This window comes from Cydia pomonella, unplaced genomic scaffold, assembly GCF_033807575.1.
Source record: "Cydia pomonella isolate Wapato2018A unplaced genomic scaffold, ilCydPomo1 PGA_scaffold_183, whole genome shotgun sequence".
Lineage (NCBI taxonomy): Eukaryota > Metazoa > Arthropoda > Insecta > Lepidoptera > Tortricidae > Cydia > Cydia pomonella.
Window position 1 is genome coordinate 769,717 of NW_026907824.1, and position 27,496 is coordinate 797,212.

At 35.4% G+C, this 27,496-nt stretch overlaps 1 protein-coding gene across 1 annotated transcript in view; it reads left to right on the plus strand.

Moving 5' to 3' along the window:
- Positions 1 to 20,081: 20,081 nt before the first annotated feature.
- Positions 20,082 to 27,496, plus strand: part of LOC133533605 (neuropeptide Y receptor type 2-like) — an 89,131-nt gene continuing 81,716 nt past the window's right edge. Inside the window, exon 1 of the mRNA XM_061872610.1 lies at positions 20,082 to 20,716. Coding sequence (XP_061728594.1) covers positions 20,706 to 20,716 — 11 coding nt within the window. The 5' untranslated portion in view covers positions 20,082 to 20,705. The remainder of the gene's footprint in view (positions 20,717 to 27,496) is intronic.

Sequence of the window (27,496 nt, forward strand, 5' to 3'; positions counted from 1 at the left end):
TACCAACTGATATGTCTTTGAGACTGCAATGGATCCCCTCACACGTAGGATTAAGAGGAAATGAGGAGGTTGACATTTTAGCAAAAGAAGCCTGCACAATTGGAGCAGAAGTTTATATTACACCAGACTATACAGAAAAGTTACATAAATACAACAAGAAAGTACGTGAGATATGGAAAGAACACTTTGATGAGCGTTGTAAAACAAAAGGTGTATGGTACAGGACTATGCAATGTGAACCTCCTCATATTCCTTGGTTTATGAATGCTAGGATAAGTAGGAAATTGATTAAGATAGGATTAAGACTTCGTTCAGGACATATTCCTCTAAAAAAGTTCGCTTTTATGATGAAAAAAGAGCTATCCCCGAACAGCGAAGCTTGCAATGTTGTAGAGGATGTTCAACATGTATTGGTGGAATGTGTGCGGAACGAAGGTAAAAGACAAATATTGTTGAAGTCAATAAAGCTTAATAGGTTAGATGTAGGCGCATTCCAAAGCATCTTGGCGACACCAAATTCAGAAGAGGCAAAGGAGGTATATTTATTTATCTATAATTCTATTAGTCAGTATACTGTCAGGCCGTGATTGATGAGTGATTGTAATTTACATAGTTTAAGGTACGATGGGACTGGCATAATCTTTAGATTAAAAGTCCCTAAATAAATAAAAGAATTAAAAAAAAAAGTTTTTTTTTGTTAGCCTACTTTAGTGTCCCACTACTGGGCAAAGGCCTCTCCTCGTTATCTCCACTCGACCCTGCCATCGGCATTTTCTTACCATTTTGTATAGAATGCGTCCAAGTCGTCCCGCCATCTCCTTTTCGGTATGCCTGCACCCCGTCCTGCACCGTCAATGGTGTTCCGTGGGTCCCATTCAGTAACCATTTTGGCTCATCACCTTTCCGGGTGCATGCGGCGGACACGTCCAGCGAAGAGCCACTTGAGCTTGGCGATTTTGACGCCTACATCTACAACTCGAGTTCTGGAACGTAGTTTCGTGTTTCTGATTCGATCAGTTCTACGAACACCTACGCTCCATCGCTCGCTGGCAAACCTTAAGTTTCGACTTTAGAGTCTCAGTTAATGACCAAGTTTGAACACCGTAGGTTAGGATAGGCAGGATGCACATGTCGAGGAGTTTGCGCTTCAGATACAAAGGAAGGTCGCCCTTCATTAGCGCTTTCATGGACCAGAAGCTCTTCCAGGCGTTCTCGATACGTCTATCGATTTCTATGGACTGCCTGATCTCGAAGGATGCTATCTGGCTCAAGTAAGTGTACTCATCGATTACGATACCAAGTTTAGTCTAATTCGTGTATTCTCGTTACAGCTTGCTACTGTAGCTACTGGCTATAGTTACATATAATTCACTTAGAATATCTTTGTATACGAGTGACATGTACGTGTACCGGCGAATGAGAAAAAAATTATATCAATTAGATTTCATTTTGAAATCAAATGTAAGTTTGAATTGGCCTCCTTGTTGGGATTAGCTCGATATCTCGACATGCTTTCAGTGACATTTAGCGGCGACATGAGCTTAAGTACAAAACTGGGGTACAGTGGGTAATTGGGTACAGTGGTTACGCCTATTACGTGTCTATATCACACAGCGTCTACTTATCGTCAGGAACATGATTCCAATTAACAACCGGTCTGACCTAGTGGGTAGTAACCCTGCCTATGAAGCTGATGGTCCTGGGTTCGAATCCCGGTAAGGGCATTTATTTGTGTGATGAGCACAGATATTTGTTCCTGAGTCATGGTTACTTTCTATGTATTTAAGTATTTATATATTACATATGACGTTGCTGAGTATACTCAATACAAGCCTTCTTGAGCTTACCGTGGGGCTTAGTCAATTTGTGTAAAAATATGTCCTATACTAATATTTATTTATTATAATTATTAAAACTTGTTATTGTAAAAAAAAGCGCTGGTGGCCTAGCGGTAAGAGCGTGCGACTTGCAATCCGGAGGTCGCGGGTTCAAACCCCGGCTCGTACCAATGAGTTTTTCGGAACTTATGTACGAAATATCATTTGATATTTACCAGTCGCTTTTCGGTGAAGGAAAACATCGTGAGGAAACCGGACTAATCCCAACAAGGCCTAGTTTACCCTCTGGGTTGGAAGGTCAGATGGCAGTCGCTTTCGTAAAAACTAGTGCCTATGCCAAATCTTGGGATTAGTTGTCAAGCGGACCCCAGGCTCCCATGAGCCGTGGCAAAATGCCGGGACAACGCGAGGAAGAAGATTAAAACTTGTTATTCATGGTATTATTTTGTTACGACCTTGAAGATAGTTCACGCTGATTGGTGCATGCGAACTTCGTGCGTGGGATTCACGCCCATCACCAAATCAATACGATCGTCAAGTTTATGTCAAAACCAGTTCAATACAAGCGGTGATTTTGATAGCCTAGTCTGTGCATGTGTTAACGTCATAATTTCATAGAAGTTTGACGTTTAAAATAACACTTGCACTGTGTTGTCAAAATTGCTGTCAACTTATCTTGGTCTGACTATAGGGCGAACGCTTGAAAGTTTAAAATGATTTCTACCCCAGATTATTCGATTTCCGTAACTCAAATACGATACGCTTAAATCGTTCTTTTGCCAGGAGTTTTTTGCGGCCGTGGTCGTTAGCGTTTGCGAAAGTAACTCGCAATGCATCTCACTGGCACTGGGTGCGTAGACAAGATGCCAATCGTTAACGCTCAATAGCGAACGAAACGCAGCTGTCTCTGTCGCACTAATATCGAAGCGTGATAGAAAGAGATAACTACGCTACGCTATGGAGCGTGAATGATTGACATCTTGTCTACGCATCCTGATCTGCTCGAATTAGTGCGAGCGAGATGCACTGCAAGTGGGTAATCCTATGGTAAGCGTATAAAGATCATGTAAACGAGATCACATTGAGTCGATGCTCTCGATAACGATGGGATTTAATGATCTGCGTTCTTTGATTGATGACGCTAATGTCGAAGTCAGAGGGAGTATATCATGTACTCCGATCGTCGTAAGCCTACCTAATTTTCACTCAATACCGTATTAACTTTTATTTTGTTCATATGAATATTTAGTAATATTAAGTAGTAACTTACTACACTGTTGTCACAAAAAAAAACTAGCGTCCACTATAAACGGCACATTTACACCGACCTCGCTGTTATGATGGAGTTACGACCAGATTTTCAGTCTATTACGTTTTACGACAAAAATATTATTAAACTTAACGGCTCCCGTAAACAGTGAACAGCTTTTATTGTATCGTGAAATCGTGTTGCTATTGAATGTAAATAATTTTATGTAGGGGAAAAAAGTGCCGGGGGTAAATTGTTCCTATAAGAATAGGAACGTTAATAAACAGTGGAGCGATTCGTATATTTGTAGTAAGGATACTATGTCGTTGCAGGATCCGTTTTAGTTGTTTCCAATAATAGTGACGAAAAAAAAAAATTACAGCAACACGCACTGATTTAAAAAAATCGCCACTCGTTACATTTCCCAATTTTTGCACTTGTATACCGTAATGTTAATACATTACGAATATAATAGTTTACAGTACATATGTTGCTATTTTACCGCACTAGTGCAACATATGGCATATTATGTGACTGTGTCGAAAATTCAAAGGGCCATATGTAAATCTTTGTACAATACATTTGCGAATAGGTAATTTGCAACGAGTGGCGATTAATTTTTTTTTTCATTTTTCACCTTACGCCGTCACATGGTAGCAAAACGGCTAAGCCACATTATAAAGACTACTACTAATAAAATCTCAAAGTAATTTCGCTTAATGAGGTGAGCATGTACACGTACTGGTATTGTATATAAAAAAAAAAGTGTAAGTTACTCAGTTTAGCAATTTACTGACCTAATTTCGTTTGACACGGGTAGGTTTCGTGTAAAATTACATCCCATTCACGTTTTCATTAATTGTTATAGTCGCCATTATGACCACCCAGCGGAAATGAGAAACAATCCCAAAGGTTTTTTTCCAAAACAATAAAAAAACTTTAAGGCCGTGGGTAAAAAGGAAACGATGAGTTCGATCGTTCGTTCATTTTAGAAGCAATGTTCCTTTTTTTCGCTTTTGTGCAAAAATTGTTACAATTGTATATGTGTGGTTTACTAGACCTATGTTCGGGTTTTTTCCTGTCGAATTGATGTAGTTACTAGAGAAAAGCCTAAAGATTGCTAATTATTTTCCTTTTTACTAACCGTATTCTGCCAAGCGCAATACGCACCACACATTTTTAGATTTTTGTGTCTTTACGCCGCGTTACGCTTGATCGGCATTTAAATTTTATTTTTTAGGACACATTATTATAATATCAAATTCATATTATTTTACCATTCTGAAGAAACAACTAAAACCTTGAAAAATCACGGTGTTTCTATATATGCAAAAAAAAACTGCCCCAATCCCATACGGTTTACCAACGCTAAGTTACGATAAAAAAATGTTTCGTACTTCCCAAAGAGTGAACAAAAATAAACTGAGAATATATCGGGTATAAGGCCCCGTGGGTACCGATTCTTCTTTCAATCTCTCTGGGCGACGTGGCTGTGTGTGCCTGGGATCGCGGATATCATGATAAAGATAGTACGTCTTTCAAGTAGGTCTATTAGTATTACAATGCGCTTATGAACGACAAATAAAGCTACGCCGACTCTAACCCTACACTACACCTCTGACCCGAGAAATTGTAGTACCCTCCTATAATCCCAATGTGGGACCGGCAAGAAACTCTGAGGGACACATCTTTTTAAAACATTACATCGTATAAGTAACATGTATTAAACAAAAAAATACAATTTAAATTAATATTGAATTAAAAAAAATAACTTTACATAATGATTTTTAATTTTAATTTTTTCGCAGTTTTAACAAAAATTATAAACAAGCGCATTTTTAGAAGCATTTTAGGTTCAGTTTCAATTGTTAACATTTTTTTAAGGTGTGTTTTACAGAGGTCAGGTAGGTCATGTTCGTGATGTTATTCTATCGCGCAAAAGTCAAGAAATCAGGTTTCGGGTCGATGCACGATTTCTATATATATTTATAAGGCTTCATGATTGTTACTTATGGCCCAGTACGTTCGTGTTCTTGCGGCAGATATCATGCTTTTGAATTATATTATACATAATATATGTGTTTTAATAATAAAAAAGCGGCCAAGAGCATGTCGGGCCATGCTCAGAGTAGGGTTCCGTAGTTACTCTTCCGTCACAATAAGCTAAACTGGAGTTTAAAGTATGGTAGATTGTTAACCAAGGGATGAACTGTGGGTGTACGTCTTTTTACTATGAAGGGGAAACTTTTTGCGATAACTCAAAAATAGCTAAACTGATCAAATCCGCTATAGTTTTCATTTAATGTCTTTCTTAAGCTCTACTTCCAAGATTTTTTTCATATTTTTTGGACCTATGGGTACATATTTTTTTTTCTTTCGGAGCAATTATATCCGAATATATTCACTTTATCAAGAAATATTTGTTGAAGATCCCTATTAGTTTTGAAAGACCGATAGCCCACACTGTAGGGTTGAAGCATAAAAAAAATCACCCCCAATTTACGTGTAGGGGAGGTACCCTAAAAAAAATAATTTTTTAGATTTTATTGTACGACTTTGTCGGCTTTATTGATTTATATATCTATGCCAAATTTCAGCTTTCTAGCACTAACGACCACGGAGCAAAGCCTCGGACAGACAGACGGACATGGCGAAACTATAAGGGTTCCTAGTTGACTACGGAATCCTAAAAAGCAATCGGCAACAGTATTGTGATCTAAAAAACCGCCACAATTTTAAAATACTCTGATGGCTGAACCTACGGCACCTTAAAGGAAATGTGGAGCACAAGCATCATAGCGTTACGAGCTACATGTCGCAAGCCAATACGTTTTTCCTGTATGCCGGCCTACATTTTACGAGGGATGAAGTACTCTCCTGGGAAAACGAAAAATCTCACACGTTGCCTCAGGATAAAAGATTAATGTTGGTATAATCGTATTGTACCTCTCTTTTATTCTCGATCGGTCTTATCAAGAAAGGAATTAAGAGACCTAATTGATGTGTTGTTAGGGAATTAAGTACTCTGTTTACTTTGGGAAATTTGGCGAATATGTATTAGTATTCGACCTAAATAAACTTTGCATGATGTATTTCTACCGCCATGATATTGAGTTTGGGAAGTACGTTAGAACACATTAAGTACTTTATTATAGATCGTGTCATTCACGAAGACGCGTGCCTTGACTCGTAATGTCATAATCGGTGCGCCACACGACACATAAACTAATGACACTCATGAAGGAATTGCTAGGTTTGTAATAAATAGTTATTCGCGTTATGGATATAGGTATACAGAATCATAATAGTAGTTTTTGTGACTACTACATAATGAAATTAAAATACGAGTGTGAGTTTATGAAACGAATGAAATGAGTGCCTAATTATTTACAACTACATACACTGCTTTATCTACATACATTTCAGAAGCTTCAACAAAACAAACTAATTTTATGCTTACAAACGAAACTAAACGTCACATGACGATAAGTGGAACCTTTTCCGCTCATGTCAAGTCAAGCATCCGTAGTTTTTTTTTAATTTAGAGACAGAGAGTCGGGGGCCGACTGCCATATCATTCGATACCAAGGAACATGCGAGATTTGTCAAAATTGTTTGCAAATGACACTTCACTTTAAATAAAACATCATCTCGACTGGTATTAGAATATAGGTCGAATGAAATTGCTTCGTATCTCAGAGACGTTCTTAATTTGAGTTTAATTAAAGTATCGGTTATCGATAATATAAAGTAAACTTTACGTAGCCACCACAGGTACATGTTTATTAATATAGGGTGTTAGCTTATCGTTTCGGAATGTGTTATAGGGAGGTTATGGTATTGATAGGGTTGCCACCTTTTTTCTACAAAAAAATGTATTAGTAATTATTGGGAAAATGGAATAATATGGGGCAACTTTTTGAAGCAAATAGCGACGTTTAAAAATCCAAGTCGCATACGATGCGATATCGATGACATTTGTATACCCCTTTCTTTATAGTGATGAACATATAGTATTTTTCGTACTATATTGTTTTTACATAATTTATAGTAAAAATGACTAAAATATAGTAAAATACGATATATTGTACGGGTGGCAACCCTAGGTACGGATGTTGATAAAACTGTTTTTGGATTTATCAATCACAAGGGTCGAACCAAGCCATCACTGCACACACTTTGAGGTGTGGAAGTCTCAGCATAAACGTCTAATTCCACACTTTATCACTCCAAAAGCCTGTGCTATCTACCGTCTCAATACAAACTGTATAACATCCCAACTAGCAATTCTGTGTGTTATAAAAGTTGAGAGCACGTTTTTATTTTCGCTTTTTGATGCTATTAACAATATAACAACACTCTAATAAAAGTCCTGTAAACGTTTACACGACGCGAAAAAGACGCACTTTATACAGACTAGAGTGTTATAAAACTAGAATATATGCTGTATAAGAAGCTAATCGATGCTGTAAGATTTAGTTAAAGTGATGTGAGTTTGAGTATAAACACTTAGTGTTTTAATAGCAACGATAGCGCTTTAATTCGATTATTTGTTCTATAAACATCAGCAATTTGCTATTACTCCGTAAAAGTGTTCTATAAAAGCAGCTGCACTGTTTTTTTTGCCAAGTATGTTACGTAAAAGCTGCCAAAATTTGGCTTTTACTCGGCATTTTAAATGTATAAGAGTGAAGGAAATGCTGTTATTCAACTAAAAACATGCCTCATCGTCTTCACGTTGTTTAAAGAAAAAGTAAAGTAATTATTTTTTACTGATGTCGTCTATGACGTTTTTTACCGCCAATATGTACATAAGTTTTACCGTCTGTAAATACACGTAATACAGTAAAATTAGTGCGAAAACCAAAGGCACTTATTCATATATATGCATGGGCCGCCTATTTTCTAGGTTTATAAAGCAGATTTCAATAATAAAATATTAATTCTAGTTTCTGTTATATCTCATTTATTAGATTATAAGCCGAGTAACTGCTACATTTATAGCACACGATGCGGCCATGTTAATGGATTTAGGGTTCCTTAAGTCGAAGAACCAAATTTATTGAGTTCTTCGTGTTTTTTATTTATTTAAAGGAAGGAATCCATAAAATATCTTCCACTTATTCCTATCCATTTTATTAGCAGAATTACCACGTGTAATTTTAAGTGAACAACATAATGCCTGACTTGTGCTGTTAATGTAGTTCGAAACTCTTTAAAAGTACTTAACGCTGAGCAAATTTTGTATAAAACTTGTAAATACACTTCAGCTCCTATAAGAGCGGTTTGAACCCCATTACACGAATTAAAATATAAGCGTGTAGTTACAGCAGTATTGATGCCAAATAGTTATTGGATTGCTATTACTAGGTTTTTATAGCAATAGAGAAGAGAGTTGGGTAACCAGTTGTATTAAAACGCCATATTCAGGAAATTAGCTATTCTTTAGCTGTTATATGATTTCTATACAATAATTATGCTGAATATAAGTGATTTAGTTGTGTTAACTCAGCATTTGTTAAAAGGTGGAATAAAAGTGCTATTAGACAGTGCTCTAAACGTTTATAGGTAAGACATGATTATAACACAAATTAGCGAAAATCACTAAATAGTCGTGATAACCCCTATTATACGATAAAGTGATGTTTCAATAACCGTAATTCGGCTGTTATACGATTACAGGCTGAGTAAATCAATTCTTATAGGACTGTTTTGCTAGTTGGGATACTACATTACTATACTAACCTAACTTAACCTTAAAACGCAAAATATTATTGAAAGCATTTCGGATGCTCCGCTCGTAATCCCGCAAGATGCGGGAATGAAAAAAGGCGCGGGTTCCTGGAATACTGAGATATCAGATTACCGGGATTGGAGGCCCTATCAGATAGCTGCATTCAGTATTTGTCGATATAAAAAAAAACATGGGATAACGATCTGCAAATAAGTTCCTTCCAATTAAAATGTTAATTACACATTTCGTCACGTAGAACACAGGCCTATTAATCATGTTATGTAAATTATTACTACTAGAATATATGTCACTTATATATATATTATATATTTGTATGTAAATTATTGAATGTTGCCGTAATAAAAAATGTACAAATTGCTGCGCCGGATTCTTGTTTCGTTGGACTCTTGTTTCGCCGGCATTTTCCAATTACGGGAAATCAAACAAAACTATAGAAATATCGCGGCTTTACCTATATCTATATCTATTCAATAAAATTGCCCGTTGAAAATATGAATGGAACCGATTTCTAGGTAATTGTAGTTATGTCCTATTGTGTAACAAAAAAAAAAACAATAATCATAAAATATAACAACACGCTTTCTTTACCAAAATGATTTTATTGCATAGTAATATTTCTGACAAAACAAGAATCTGGCGAAACAAGAATTCGGCGAATCGGGTACTAACCAGACACTGTACCTAAGTAATTCGCATTTCCCAAATATTTCGACTTATTTATAGCTGTCTGTTTATAGTAAATGTTTTTGTAGTACCTATACAATGAATTTGTTTGCAAAATAATCAATTTACAAGAAAATTATTCTAAAATAGCTTATTGAGTGTTTAGCGCAAAAGTTCTCCATTTCAGCTTTCGACAAAAATGCTTTTACATGTCTGTCCGGCTGTCGACTGGTTTTCCTTTCCTTAGCAGTCTTTCTCAACAAAGCGATGGGGGGTCGCGAGGTCTATGCAACTCACCAAACCACTAATTATAGCATGTGGCTGTGAACATTTGGATATACATCTATATTTTTTATGATATATGAGCAAACGAGTAGACGCAATGCCTAGGGTGTGTAATGAATAATATATTTTCTCCCGATATAACAACATTTTATACAATTTCAAGGGTATAATCACTCATTGTATATAATATAGATTTTGTATAATTTTTAAATGTTTATTTTATATAATTATCCTTTGGTATAAAACTTATTTATAACGATTATATAGTATAATGCACATTTTGTAGCCAAGTTTTATTATATTATTATTAATCGGTATAATGTAGGTATTTTATGACCACATATGTGGAATTGTAACGCCTGACACTTTAAACAAATGCCTAAGCCTACCTAAAGAAAATCAAACCCAACGGAACCCACTTTTATGGAAGCGGTTCGTTTTGTGTAAGGGTCGCAGTTCTAACTCAACCTAACATACTTTTTTGGTAGCGGTTCGTTTTGTGTAGCGATTGCAGTTTTAACATAACTTAACCAAATTCCCTGGTTTAAACAGTTCGTTTGTGTAGAGGTCGCAGTTCCAACCTAACCTAATCTACTTTTCTCGTATCTGTTTGTTTTGTGTAAGGGTCGCAGTTGTAACCTAACCTAACCTACTTTTCTAGTCGTGGTTCGTTTTGTGTATGGGTTACAAATTTAAACTAACCTAACCTACTTTTCTGGTTGCAGTTTTTTGTGTAAGGGGCGCAGTGTGTATGTATCTAATACATTATATCAACAAAGTTTATATCAATCCTATTTTACATCAAATGAACGTTATATCATAAGATCGGTATAGGAAATATGCATTATACTTCAAGAACGTTATGCTAAATATTATTAGGTTCATTATTCATTTTGTAAATATATAAAGTCTTGGTATGCCATTCAATAATTATATCAAATGAGCGTTATTGCGACTGATATTATAACAAAAATATTTATAGCCATCGATACGCACCCGCCCATAGTCAACCGAAACACCAGAGGGGTTTTAACTATGTTGGCAGCTTTGAGATGAGAGTACGTTTTTTTCTTGAAGGTTTGAAGGTTGTATTGTCCCAAAATACCGTAAGCGATAGTTCATTCCACAGTATACTTAGTAGGTATATAATTATATGCGGTTAAACAGATTTGGCTACACGCAGCTTATAAACCAATAAAATTTTAACCGTCATTTTATTTTCGTTGTTTAAATTATAGTACCAAACCAAAACAAAGAAACAGGTACAGTCAGCATCAAAAGTAGCGGAACATTCTGTAACAGCTAAACAAGAAATTATGTCTTTAATGTAGAACAACTGAGACTGTAAAAGATATACTTTGGAACGGGAATTTTAGAAATTTATCTATATTTAGAAAAGTTATCTGAGATGTCAGATACTTTTGGTGCATTGTTTCATCCGCTACTATTGATGCTGACTGTACTACCAAATCAAAATAGGGTGACCTATTCAAAATATATATATGATTATTTGTTAACTATTTACCTTCAACAAATACGAAGTAAAAAACAAAAAATACTACACGTTGTTTCATTATATCTGCACTGCACTGACCACATAATAATACCTACCATTCCCTTTGCCGACATTCGTTATGTGGACACTATGCAACAATGAACCATTTTAATTATTTTATATTAAGAATAATAAACACACAATATTGTTATTTTGTAAACGTTTAGTTTACAAAATATGTTTTTAAACGTTAACGCAAACGGTCAAGGACAAGTAAACTATATTCAACAACATACAAGAGGCTAGGTACTTCTTTTTTAATCTACTTATCCCGTTTCATATAGCTTGAAAATATCGTTTTCAATAACCTTTTTTTTTTTATTCGGGAAAAATGCAAATTGAGAAATATAATATTACATAAAAGTATATACGACATTATAATATATGACCAGGAAGTGGCTAATTTGTTTTTTTTTTTTGCCATTGCCTCATAATATAAGTGCTAATCATTGATGAAATAAATTTTGTCTTTACTCATTGAGGGAAAACAAATATATATATATAGTCTGAGAAAAAGGTTCGTTTTTCGTAAATATAAAAGTGTATCTCTATTTAGTACTTAATCTTCTCAACAAATTTTGTTCTACGTAAGAAACCCGATATAAATGAGAGCCATTCAATCAATTAAAAGTTTTAAGATGCTTAGGTACAACTTAGAAATACTTACCAAGGATGGTAGTTTGTTTTGGAATTTGGAGCAGCTGATTTAGTGAAAATGCTTTGGTTTATAGCGTTGTTTGTTATCTGTTTGACATTTAAAAAGTACCTTTTTTCTCTCATTGCTTACGTTTGAGTACTTTTATATTGTTTTATTGGTGTTGGTGGATAAACTCACCAGAGAGAGACAGAGGATGGACGCATTCGAAATGTGGTGCTGGAGGCGAATGCATAGGATACCCTGGACGGCCAGGCGCACAAATGCGTCAATTCTCTCACAGCTGGGCATCAAAACAAGTCTGTCCACCATATGCCAACATCGATTGCTATCCTACTTTGCCCATGTTATGCGTAAAGGTGATGAAAGTTTGGAGAAAGTGGTCGTGCTCGCAAAAGTGGAAGGCGAAAGACCGCAGGGCCCTCCATCTACTAGATGGTCCGACCAAGTTAAGAAGGCCACAGGAAAACTCCATCTAGCAGTGAGAGATCGAGACCGATGGAGACAAATCATAGGAGCTGCAAAGCCAAGTGATCACGATCCTTAGTAATGAGGGACCGACAGAGAAGAGATTTGTGTTTTATTCACGCTACTTGGTTTTTGTTAATTCTTGCTTTTACCAGTATTCATTTCTACCCTCCCTTTACCTACTCGTATGTATATCTATGTTTTCCGTAAATCATCTTTAAAAGTTTAAACAGAATAAATGTACAAGATTGTGACGAGACGTGTTGAAAAAAACCTTGGAAGTATCACCGGTCACAAGTCATTTATATGAATATTATACGTATACATGTGGAATGTATACCTGTAATATTCTCTACTACACTATTTCCTTACTAAATTTAATGAAATTGCGGCTCTATATTATATAAGGCCATCTACAATCGATTGATGTACAATTAACCAGTTAACCAAATGGATAACGTCCGCCACTCAACAGATAGCCGAATGGGCGTTGGGGGGTGCCGGCCCTTGTATGCCAACCGAATCGTCGACAATTATTATACTATATAACTTATGTTATTTATATTACAGTCAAAAATAATCCGATTTGCATGGGCTACATTTCTATCTCGATATTTTCACGGCAAAAACAGTGCAACATCCTTAGGTCATGTCTCTATCTAGATACGTGGAAGCGTGCCCAGCCAAGTTCAAAGAAAAAGGAACTGGCGACGCAACCGTGTGTAAATATTACACGAACCAATTTGAACTACTTTTGACCCATTCACAACTTGAAACTTATTAAACTACACATTAAATTTTGCATAATTATTCAAGACTCTTAGCTTGACTAAAATACAAAATTTCACAAACGTAGCTCAAACAGTTATTGATAATTTGATAAATTAACATTTAAAAATCGGCATCTTTGTGACTGACTGACTTATACATCAAAAACCTTTCAAAAATCTAACCCACTTCCAGATGAGTTAGAAACTTGATAAAACTATTAAATGTGTATAGAGGAAAAAATCTGAAAACTGTTTTTTTTTTACAATATTCTGTTCTCCTTTTTAGCTTGGGCAACACTACTTTCATGATTAATAGTAATTTCTGTACAAAAAGTAATGATATCCCAATAAAAACATAAATGTGAAATGAGAGCCAAGTTCAATAGCTAGTTAGTTTTTTACCGACAAACCAAATTTTAGATAAGTAACACAGACAAATATAATAAAACAACGACACATTCCTAATATTAAACTTGGTTCACATTTATGTATTTATTGGGATCTTATAATATAGGTATCATTTATTTATCTAAATAAATATTTTTTCATTTTATTTTATATAGCTGAGATCCGTAACCCACTCAAATAAAGGGTTTCAACTCGGAATGAGAGATAATAAGCTGGAAACTTGTATAGGCCTTCATTATGGCGTTATAAAAGTTATCAATTTGCAGTGAGTTTCCAGTTTATCGCATTCCGAGGTTGAGCCCTTTATTAGGTTAAAGGGTAAATGTATTATCACACATAAGCGGAGTTGCTCAAGTCATGACAAATAAATGTACAATCAGCATCAATAGTAGTGGATGAAACACTGCCACCCTCTAATACTTTTCCAAATTCAGTTGCTGTAGCACGATCGCATTTTTATCAACTGTCACCATGCCTGTCACGTTCTAACAAGTATGTAAGTGCGAAATTGACAGACAGTCACAAGTGATAAACATGCAACCATGCTTGGTAGCATGCTGCTGCTCTACAGTTCTCGATTACAATAAAATTGTCTGCTACAATGTAAATGGTTCTACTCTATTCGTTACTTTGATGTTAACTGTGATTTTAAAATATTTTTTTTAAAAGTCCATCACTTTGATATGAAACATATATATGCTAAAGTAATAAAAAGCATTTATTTCAACAAATATGAATTGTAAGTGTCAAGAAAGAAACGCAGTAATGTTTAATTAATTTTTTTTTGGTTTTCATATTTAGTGGTTTTAAGTAAAGCTAATTTTATCCAAAGTTTAGTATAATTCATTATTTAATCGAAACTGATGAGGGTTAAGTAATTTAAAAATAAATACTTAAAGTAATGCAGTTAATTTATTTTATGTCCATTTTGTATCAATATCATTGTTTTTCAAAAAATATAGTACATAGATCGCTGTTTCATACATTTTTGTAAAAATTAAGTAACAAACTTTAAGTTGTATAATTTTATCGTAATATTAAAGGTTTTTTTTTTATTATTAATATTCTTCTCTAATTTGGGCCCAAAATGTACAACGAAAAGTAGAATGAACCAATTTGTGTTTTGATTTTAGTAAAGTTTATTCTAAGATCCAATGTATTTTGTTATGTTTAAAGCGTGAGAAGCAACGTTAATTAGACAAAGATGATAGCGTACATTGAGGATAATAATTAATTTGTTTTAAAAATAGAAAGTCTAGAAACTTCATCATTTTTAAAATTTGTTATACTAATGTTTTATCGTTTGATGAGTAGTATATTGTATTTGTATTTGTATTTGTAATTTTTATCTTATAAGGCCCTTACGAGCGTGTACACTTGCCTTAGGGCCTGTTTACTTATTGATTAGTGTTAAGTGCGAGTTCATACATTTGCTACTAAACGTAAGTACTGTCTCGGACGATCGACGTTCGAAATGACATTAACTTAATTATAGCAAACTATATACTATATTTGAGTTTCTTATAAATAAATAAATAAGCGGATTCAAGAAAATCCGCCTAGGTACTCACCTATTCCTGCGCACATGAGTCAGGCAGCAGTTATTTAAATATAGGCCATCAACCCTGTCCGCAAGCATGGTCAGGATGCTGTTGGAGCTGGCCCGTACTCTGCGCACCAGGGATGTGGCTCGCTTGCGCATCGTGGTGTAAAAGCAGTCTACCCGCGCTTCCGCGAACATCCCTGACGCGCTACAGAATCTAGACAACCCCATCAGCACCCTGTACGCGTTATTATATTGAACGCGCAGAGCATTGTACCGTTTATACGTGTAGTCTGCCCACAGGCTGCTTGTGTAAAAACTAGTACAGTAGGCTCTGAATGCGGGCTATCATATTCGCTCTGACGGACAACGCTCTGCGCTCGCGCTCAATATCCGCATCGTCTTTAAGGTCAGCGCTCACCACATGTCCTAAATATGCAACATTTTATTACTTTAAAAAAGTGAAAATACAAAAAAAAAAATTTTTTTTTAAATTAACAATGTCATTTAGTTTCCTTGAACGTACATACCGATACCTCGAAGTTAACGGAATTTAATAAAAACACGGTGTATATGCTTAAATTTTTTTCGTATGTTTTTTATTTATTTATTACATACACACAACCATCGTTACAGGCTATCCTAAATCGACAGTATGGAATTTGACACACAGAAGAATATAATTACATAGGTATGTAAATTGATTATTACTAACTACAGTAACACAATACAGCGTGGCCCTTGTGAATTCGCTGAAGTCGCGCAATGTTACAGGACGCACCTGTTAAAGAAATAATAACTGGACAATGGACATTATTACAATAACTTCTATCTTTAAAATGCCATATATTGTATAATTAATATAAGCGCCAACTGTATTATCTGTACGGTCACGTCTGAAAATATCAATACGAAAAAAGTGCTAAAAATATGTAGGTAGGTATACTTACACGACTTATTGCCCATATATTAAGGTAGTGTACACAATTTTTGGCACATTTTTCGTACCGATATTTTCAGACGCTACTGTACCCTTAGTGTAAATTTATTCGATAGCGTGACGTGACGTACCTACGCGTTTGCGTTAAGTCTCATTTTGCATGGGATTTTGAGTCTCCAAAACGTCCCGTTTGGCGCGCTGTTTCTAAATCCTATACAAAATGAGACTTAACGCAAACGCGTACGTCACGTCACGCTATCGAATAAATTTACACTAGGGGTTCTGTTCTGTGGTTAAACTCATGGCATTACCGATGCGTTAACATCAAAACAAACATGACCAACATTTTCACCCAAAATAGAATGTAAATGCATTTCCCTTTCATTTTCAGAAGTGAGTTTAAGAATTTATTTGTGAATCCGGCGGCATTGCTTTATTGATTTGTATTCATTGCCAGAGCCCGGTGTGGAAAAATCAGTATTCAATTTGCATTTGAGGAACTTACTGAAGGCTACAAATTGTGTTACTTACTTCCTCACAACTTTTTACTGAAATCAATAAAAAAACAAACATCGTCACGCCGAATATTCGTTACACTTCACATTTTTTTGTTTATTTGTCGAAATACATTTTTTAAAGAAAGGTTGTATTATTACATTGTCGTATTTTATGTTAGATTTACTAAAATCATAAACAATTAGATAATCTCGATAGCCGACGAAACCTTACTTATGGGCAAGTACCAATAGTCATAGTCTAATACACAAAGCAAATACTATTTATGTCAATTTAGAACTCAAACGCAAGCGCCAAAAATAAACTATGACTCAAAACTGTTAAAAAACTCAGTTAATAACAACTGACCAACAAAATAAATAACACTGTTTAAATTCCACATTTTACTGTATTAGCATTAAATATGGTTTCCTCGAGTAATTTGTACGTCTCTGTATATGAGCAAATAACCTACATAATAACAGCATGGAAAGTTCAAAGGAATGCATTTTAAATTCATCGCAGTAAATTAAAGCATTCAAATTCAGACATTCAATTTGTTGACTTTTTACAACTTCAGAATTAGCTGTACCATTTAACATTTATAAATGTTCTGAACCTCATTCACATAGGAATGTGAATGAGGTAAAGTAGTAACTTATTGCCAGGTAGTGAAGGAAAAGCAACGAGTTAAGATATATATATATATATATATATATGACTTACGACTTTTTCTTTTAATTTAAATTGTATTTTATGTTTATTTCCTATATGTATTTCTATATGTTCTTAGGATGAGGTTTTTTACAACATGATATAAAAGTAAAATATAAAAACACATTATAAAAACAATACAAAACACATATAAACACATTGTAAAATATCTAACCTAGGGTGCCGTTTTATGTTTGTTATTATTATATTTATTTATTTTCGATCTCAAGTTAGGTAGGTACTTTATAATATGAATATAAAAATTAAATACAAAAAAATATTATTATTATTGTTGATGTTGTTTGTCATGTAGTTATGGGTTTTACCTGAATTAAACGATTCATGCGAAAACAAAAAAAAAATGATCTTATTCTTTTATCGACTGGTTAGACATAAAACTGATTGCTGAAACTATGGAAATTACGGGCTGTTTTTTATTTTTTGATTTAGATTGAAATTTGCTTTGCTGTAATAATACGAATATTTGTTGAAATAATTATATTTTATTAAAATTAAATTATTTTGAGTTATTTAATGCCTCATCAATATATTTGAATACACGGTTTTAAGGCCGTTAATTTGAAACGTGCATTCCTGAGCTTAAATTAAGTAACTTTTTCAAAGAAACCGATATTCATATTAACTCAATTTTGGCGATAATAAATGATTTTATTTTTATCTGATCAGGCCCCTACAAGCGTGTACACTTACCTTAGGGCCTGTTTACATGTTGATTATTTCATTAGTGTTTAGTATGAGTTTATACATTTGCCACTAAACGCAAGTACTATCTCGGACGATCGATATGTATTCTAAATGTCGTTGATATATCATAGTTTTCAATTGTTTGGAGGATTTAAGTTTTATGTCCGTATAACAACAACGCTTTTAAACAGTTTTTACGAAAAAAAAGCTTTTTGTAAAGATGCAGATGGGGTTGGGAGCGACGTGGCATTCAATGAGTCATAGGATTTAATAATTTCATATGGGAAAACACCGTTCCTTATTAGCCTTTCAAAGTCATCTTGGTGCGGAAAGTGCTGTAAGTATACACATACACCCATGTAACAATACCCTCAATCGACAATGGCCACAAGGAGTCAGAGTTTTCTCCTCAACAACAGTAAGATCAGTGCCATTTATTGTACGAGTATTTACCCTGTTGAAGTGTTCTGGAATCACATCATTGATGGCCAAATGCTAACTTGAGGTAGTGACATAAAATTAATTTAACTTGACTTCCCATAAAAGTTCTACTTTCTAGTGTCCATTGTTTGTTTCAGCTTGACAGCAGCTGTTTGTGGAGATGCTGGTGTCCGTTCCGGTGCTGATATTCTTGTTCGCGCTGTGCCTGCTTATCAACTCGTTGATGCTCGTGATGCGCGGCAACACCCCTGAGGCTGCTGAATCTTGGGTTGGCAGCACTCGTCACCAGCGCGATGGTGTGTAGGACTAAGCTATCTTTCTCACACGCCGCTTTCTTGGTTTCGTTACTACTTAAGTTCGTTTTGTCACATTGATGTTGGGTTGAGAGCTGTGAACGGATTTCACAAAAGGTCTGGCGTTGTGCCACAATGATCTAACAGTCGCATTACAACTTAGAACGCAATTTGGTAGAAATCTACATCACGTTTACGGAATTCCAAATATCAGTTTCTATATATACAACTTCCGACCAACTCTCAGTGAGCTTCGGTCCCTAGGCCCTTTCTTTATCATTCCACTAGTCGTATATAGTGCAGCGAATAATAAATAAACAAATAATAAATAAATGATCGTTTTAACCATGGACGCCTGCAGTTTCAGGGGTGTTTACATGCGCGTTGTAGCCGCTTTAAAAACCTGTACATTATTTTTTTGAAGAACCTCAACTGTAGTCCCTCGAGGAAACCTCGGCATAGCACATTAATTATAGTAGCTTTTGCTCGCGACTTTGTGTAGAATAGAAGTTGGTACACGTCCGCACTCTCCCAATTAGTACTTCCTGTAGTATGGAAGTAAAACTTAGTATAACTTTTACCTCCATACACTCACTTCAGAGGATTATTCCTGTAACAAACAATATCCTAAATGGATAATCCGGGTTATAAGCTGTTTTTAAGTAATAAACGCGATAAGAACGAAATAAGTAATCGAAATATCCGTACATACAAACTCACTTTGCACTTTTACGAAGGATCCGTAGAATATGTAGAACTCTTTTGTACAGAACACACGATGACACAAATGTGGCACTATAACGGTATGCTTATATTTATTTAAAAGTGAAAAATTGCCATCTTATTTTATAAAATAAATAAATAAACAATGAATCAGAATGGTGTGCCACGTAAAACATTTAATTATTTTGGTAATTGTTATTCCATAAGTACCTACGCATCATATAACTACTCTATCCTTATAATTACTGTTAGTAATTAGTCAATGTAAAAGGTATTCCACTAAGTCACTCCTTTTATACAAATATTTTAGTAAAAATAATTAACTCTATTTACAAACTTAAATAGATGTCATACATTAAAGAAAAAGTGACGATGCCCTCCAATGGTGAAGCCCGCATTCGAACCGGCATTTTCAGCTATCCCTAGGCCACCTTTTCATGGCATGGGTTTAATTTAAAAAACTAAAAAATTACACTTTTTAAGCTCAGCAGAATTCTCTGACACCTCTTTCATTCTACTCTAGTGTGCAGTAATGACTTTCCTCCTGGAGAAATGTTTTGTGAGCACCGATGTTTGCTAGGGTGGGTGTAATATGAAGCGAGCAGCGGCAGTCGCGGCTAGCCAAGCGACGCGGCACATCGCTTGTGCCATCGACGACGAGCGTCCACAAACTTTCAGCCGCTTCCCGCCCAAACCACATACGATATTACGTTTTCAGTAAATTGTTGGTACTTAGCATATTAAAAAAACTTGGGGAAAAAAGTATATGCAAAACTTTTTCGCAACTTTCCTGTTGTTATATAGGTACGAAATATTAGTTTAATTATTTTTAAATGGGGTGAGCTTAAATAGTTAGAAGATAAATGATTTAAATTTCCAATAGCTAGCATGATAATAGTGAAATGTATAAGTGTATAAACACGTCAAACGCTAGGTGTTTTAAGTGTACATATCTGAGTGATAAATAATATCACAGTTTGCAGAAATAATTTCTTTCAGAAGTGGCAAGGTTGAAAAATCTGTGCAATGTCAACTTTGGTTGTGAGTTTAACGGTGTTAATCATAGTGTAAATACCGCGTAGCCTGTGCTCTGTGTGTGTGTTGAGTGTTATCACGGTAGGCCGCGAAAGGCCTCGCTGCAAGAACAAAGGACCTACCTGTTATCAGCAACGATCCAGCTCTCCGCCGTGACCTCTTATCTCAACATGGATTCAAGGCAAGTGATGTTAAACTGTATAAGTTTCCGAAGTTAATATGTTTCCGAAGTTAAAAAGATCAATCTAACAAATACACTCGAAAAGTAACATCCGGAATCGTCTTGGGCACCTGACGGAGGTCACAATCGAAATCATATTTTTGAGGTCGTGAACTTATGAAACTTCATCTGTGGTAGGATAAATAACTCAATATATATTATACATTTATATTTTTTCCAATTATACCTACAAATATTCGAAAGCTTAATTACTTTGCATTAATTACTCTAGAATCTGTCATAAAATTCAACGTTTGCTTTTACTTGCAATTGATGATTTCTCAGTGCCTGTTTGAGCTAAAGTTTTTTAAGCTTCCGTAATTTCGATTACAATACATTAATAATAGCAAAATGGAGTTTATCTAACAATACATACAGTCAAAAGGTGATGATTGATGAAGGCCCTTCCCGACGTCAAAAGAGTAGTTAAGTACGTTAGAGTAATAAGAAAGGTCTATGTGCAATGGGTATGAGGTAGACATCAATAAAAAACATGTATCAGAAAACTTAAAGGTTGCTTGTTGGCTATGGAACCCTTGAAAATAAATTTTTGACAGTAGCTTATTTTACGTAAGGTAAGTTCTGCACTCTGATATAATTCGCTGCTGTATCTTAATGATTATGCATGGCAGTCAGAGTTTTTCGACACTGCGAAATAAAAATGATGTTTAATAAAATGTGCTGAAATCGTTAGTATCATGTAAACAAAACAGTTGTTGTACATGTATATAAGACGGGTCTGAGGACTATTTTCTGGGCTTTTATTTTTTGATACGCAAGAGATAATATACGAGACATTTTAACTAAGCATTCCTGGTAATATTTAGAAACTAAAATGTCATAAAATTTTCTGGATTAGGCCTAGTTTCAGGGATAATTAAATGTTTTTCGAAATCATTCTTTCGCCGTAAGTCGGTACAAAACACATTTTTGACTGCGGTATTGCCACTTTGAGGTCTAGTCTGGACATACCTATTGATTGACATCGAAAAATTAATAAAATGTATTGGAGAGGCTACCCCCAAAAAAAAAAAAAACTTTTTAGCTAATTTTAGGTTATGTGTTTATCAATAAAAATTACGTTTTATGTAAAAAATGTTCAATTTTTTTTAAAAAAGCGAAAAAATATTTTTTTGTCGAATTTCACAAAAAGTCATATAACATTTTTTGCTTCTGTTGCCATCAGGAATGCACCGTTAAAATCTCTCGCAATGCTCACGGGCACCTTGTATAATGTAAGATGTAGAAATCGACGCGGATAAGTTTTATCTATTCTTTAAAATAAAAATATTTCATACATAAATATTTTGTTTAAGAGTCCGTAGCAAGCTCGGTTCTCCATATAAAAGTAGTTATGCTCTCATATTATAACGATAAAGAAATGTGAAGTACAAAGTTTTAAGAGGAGAGGAGGAGGAGGGAGGTTTTTAATTAGTTTATGTCGCTTCAGGTACCAAATTAAACAAATACAGTGAATTTAACTTTTTCATACAAAAATTTGTTCTTGCTCTATTTCGTGTGTTTTATAAGCTGGAGCTATATAAACTAATTACAGGCATAGATGTCATTGTATGTGGAAAGTTTAATTATAATCTAACAGATAGTTTTAAATTGAGAACGAAACTCCTTGGTGAAAAAAGGTGAAATTCAGCCGAGCTTGCTGCTGACTCTTAAGCCAATCTACAGAATGAACTTACATAGATTACGTATTTAAGGGACTTATTACTCTTATTAGATTAAAATGTACATAATATTTCATTAATATTCAAATTTAAATTAAAAAATACATATTTTTGTAGTTTTACATGTATGTAAAATGTATAATTGTTGCTGCAATAAAGAATTCAGGTTCCGTCTCACTTACTCCTACCTACCGTATATTTATTTATGGCGAAAAAAGGTCTTAGGTAAAAAAAATACGTTTCAATTTTGGGGCTTACTAAATTGAAATATAATATCCATTGACAATGGATATTATGTTTCACGTACGTGCTTGGGTAAGAACGTATGCCCACATTCTGTGCAGTTTCAGGGGAATTTCCTTCCGCAAGTGACCCGGACTCGGAATGAACTCCCTGTCGAGGTTTTCTCAACATATTATAGTATGGGGTTCTTCATAAAAAGAAGTGTACATGTACAGGGCACGTGGAATGAATAGGCACTGGGCCATTGGTTTGAAACTTAATATAAAAGAAGCACCGCTACCATATTTGGCTGCTAATAGTGGCAATTAACATTAGAGCTCAATATTAATTGCTACTATTAACAGCCAAATATGGCAGCGGATCACAATTCCAGGCAATGTGTAACTTTTCTCACGTTTTCCTTGTTTGCTTCAACAAAGAATCCTTTAATATGTTACTCTGACAGTTATAATTACTCGGTGAATGTGTGTAAGCAAAATCTAATCTTCTAATCTCATCTACGAAATTTGTACATACATTATTAGGATATGGACTCAGACAGTAAACCATGTAAACAGCAATTAAGTGCATCTATAAATTCAGCTACGTTTATTTTAATTATACTGAAGTAAATAGAAAACGTAGCTAAATCGTGCCGTAAATATTCAAAGATATCGTCTGCCGCGATATCTAAGGTAAACATTAACTGTACATACTCAGTTGTTTCTTTAGCTGTTCCATTTATTTTCATTTCTAATGCGTGGTTAGAGGAACCAGGAGATCGATTCAAATTTAACGTTTTTTTATGGTTTTGATCAGCGGCGGCAGCATGGTTCCATTTTTATCACTTGTCACTATGCCTGTCACTTTCGCGCTTACATACTTGTTAGAACGTGACAGGCATCGTGACAAATGATAAAGAGCCGACCATCTTAGCCCTACTGGTTTTGTTACGATCTTGACGATCGTCTTGCTGATTGGCGCGCATCTTACGCATAACTTTCATTTCATTTTTCAAGCGTGAGCGATTTTAAGTCATATCTAAATTAGACCAAAACCGTGATAAGTTGTTCAATTTGAATCGGGCTCTAGTGCCCAGTATAGAGGTATCAGCTGCTATTACGTAGTTCCTGGCTGACATCCTAATTAGATACATATAAATCGTGTCATTCCCGACGACGTGATGCATTGGCTCGTATTGTCCTGATATTAAAGGTTAGATTTGACAACTCTGCGCGTCATCGTGGATGACACGAACTATATCAATGTACTTGTGAGACCAACGGCTCTTTCATGTAAGCCTTATTCAAACACCACTTTTCTTTATCTTCTACTAAAAGTGTTGTTTATGGAAATCATAACACACAAATACCTATTATTTTTAGGAAAAACCTTCAAATGTTATTTTATTTCTTTTATCGTGTTGCTGTACTTTTTTAATATGTTTTTTTTTCATTCTAGTTGACGAGCGTTAACGACCCGCTAACTATAAACGGTGTAAGAAAAATAGTGGGGATCCATTTAAAGGCGTATTTGCAATCGTGTTTTGATTGAGTAAAAGTAAAAAAAAAAAAAAATCTGTGGGGCAGATCGTCCAAGTTCGCCAACCCTACATGCAAAGGTCAAACATCATTCGAGTATAAAAAGACATATAACGAAAATTCACGTGATCATTTCTATACATTAATTCATCTTTCTAACAACGATTGTGACTGGGCTAGGCCATGTGATCGGAAAAAATTTGGTCTCTCACCATAATTACATTGCATCCGCGAAAGCTTTAGCAAATTTAATCAGCGTTTGAAACATTAGTTTAAGATATATGATAACAGCTCTAATATATATATATATAGAATATATATATATATTAGAGCTGTTATCATGCTGTTCAAGCTACATCGAGAGATTGGCCGGAAGAAGCTTGCGCATATAACTACTACGTTTATCAGAAATATGGAAGATCGAGCCGTTCTGATTAATGCTTTTATAGCCACCAAAACGTTGTCTCCTGTTAAATCTAACTAGCCGTTGATAATAGTTTGTTCCTATCCTGTGTTAGGTAGAAAGAGATAAAAACAGAGATAGCAAAGTTTTATTAATAATTCATTTGTAACACACTAACACACTCAAAGTTTACTGTAATATGAAAATATTTCTCAATTCGGCTCATAAGTTTGTACCACAGAAACATTTCACTATGTCCTTCTCTCCAAAACCCAGGTTTGATATAGGTATTTGATAGTCATATTCCGTTACGCCACCGCAAATCTATAAATAGGCTATAATTAAATAGCGGCGAACTACCTATCCCTTGTAGGTTTGTTCATTAGGTTATGAGTGTTATGACTTTGCTAGCTTTATGGGGTGCGGTTTTTACCGCGTTTTTATATGCCTGAGGGCGAGCCGCTACTTGAGTTGGCTTTAGCCATATATCAATATCACTTGAAGTACCTACTGAGTACATAATGCGACATCAGTCAAAAGTTTGGCAGACGGGGTTTGTGAAAGCCTGCTAATGAGTTTATTTAGCAGAATGATTAATGTTAACGACCGGTCTAGCCTATTAGTCGGTAGTGATTGTGACGTACGAAGCAGATGATCCTGGGTTCGAATCCCGGTAAGCGCATTTATTTGTGTGTTGAGCACAGATATTTGTTCCTATGTATGCTATGTTTTCTATGTATTTAAGTATTTGTATATTATATATATATCGTCGTCTAAGTACCCATAATACAAGCCTTCTTGAGCTTACTGTGAGGGTTAGTCAATTTGTAAAAAAGTAGGGTAAACAATTAATATAAAACAAGGCTATATAATTTTGAAAAAACGGTTTATTTTACTTTGAAATATGGATGAGTAGGTTTTTAATGACTACATACATCACATATCAGTAAAAAGGTGCGGTATACAGTATACTCGTACTTCATAGTTCCCACGCTGTGTTTACATTGCTCTGCCACCGATTACTGTTTTAAACCCATTATGCCCTAAACCAACGATGTGGAATGGATTCTATTAATTGGGAATCCACAGATTTTTGCTTCTCTGAAATGCAATTTATACATTCATTGTACCTATTTTAATTTATCATATAATTGTGCTAGTTGAAAGTTCATGCATACACATGGAACTTCAAGCGTTTTTTACCGGCTGGTTATACAAATTACTTATTAAACTGAAAGCGTATATCGATTAATACAATATTCAGGTATAAGACGGTGTACTTAATTAGCGTCTGTTTTTTTTTATACCAAGACGGTGGCAAACAAGCATACGGCCTTTGGACTGAGTCAAAGGGTCCAAGCTGGCATGCAGGTGCTCCTGCCCAAAGGTGACAGCAATACTCCATATGGGGTCTGACTTGCGATTTATATAGCAGCAGTCTTTGCCCCGGAGTAAAGTTTCGCCTCGCTTTATTGAGCACACCGAGTTTTTTGGATGCCAGCGCAGCCTTCCCTTCCAGGTGGCTACGGCTGTCTTTATATAGTATAGATAGGTCCCGAACATTAAGGATTCCACTAATACCAGTTTACTGTATAAACTCAAGCTGCCAAAGTTTATAAAAAAGTAGAGGTGGGTCTGTGTCCTAACGTCACAGTAGGTACTAGAATTAAATATAATAACCTACATAACAATTCAGTACTTACTCGTATGTCTGAACAACAAAACATACCTACGTAATTTGAGTTCTAAGTTTGTATTAGGTACCATAGAACTACGTGCGGAACTACGAAACCTAATGGGCGTTCCCCAGAGCTCATGCCTTTCCAACACCTTGTTCAGTGTTCTTTTAAACGACTTGCCAAAAGCGATAAAAGGTGCGGAGATATTTATGTACGTTGACGACGTCACGGCAGTCGTAACCGCATCCGCTGAACATGAGTTGGAGGGAGCGATAAATGACATCATGGAACAACTACACCAATGATTCCAGTCTAGCGGCCTGGCCATGAACAAAGAAACCAAAAAACATGCTTCATGAAGTTAAACGGTCACCCGAGCCCCCCTGAGGGTGTATGCGGGCGATGCCCTTATACAGCAAGTTTCCTGCACACGCCTCCTGGGTTTCCAGCTTGACAGCGAATTAACGTGGGAGTCCCATATCGATGATCTGTGTGGCTGGTTGGGGCGGGCATGCTATGCGCTACGGCACCTAGCGAGCACCGCCGGGCTGTGCACGGTGCGCGAGTGCTATTACGCAACTATGCACTCCTCACCTATGGCGTGTTATGGGCCCGCGCTTCAGACTGGAATCGCGTATTTGTTATGCAGAAGCGTGCCGTCCGCATTATGACCGGTAAACCATCAGATGCCCCAGCAAGAGACATCTTCCGGGATCTCAACATATTGCCCCTACCTTGCCTTTACCTATACCAAGTGGCGGTATTTACATACGAAAACCTAAACAAGTTCAAACTCAAGGGAATGAATGATAACTACCCTCTCCGTAGCAATGTGCACAGACTGATCGCTGAACCGCACAGACTCGCTAAGTCCCAGGACCGTCTGTTTACAATCGCTTACCTGATAGTATCAGAAACGCAGCTAAAAATGTGGCTCATGAGCGAAGTGTTCTACGATTACGCGAAATACTTTAACCTACCTATTACGACATAAATAATATTATTGTTCTGATTATATAAATAATATTGTTGTTACTCTTATACCTAATTTGAACGTTTATACATTGATTTTATAGTTAATAATTAATTATTTTAACACTATCTGTGATTTTATAATCGTAATTACAAGACGAAATGTACAAAATGTACCCACTACCAAGAAACGACTTGTAACTTTTTGTTATTAATAAATATTTGTATTTGTATAGATAAAT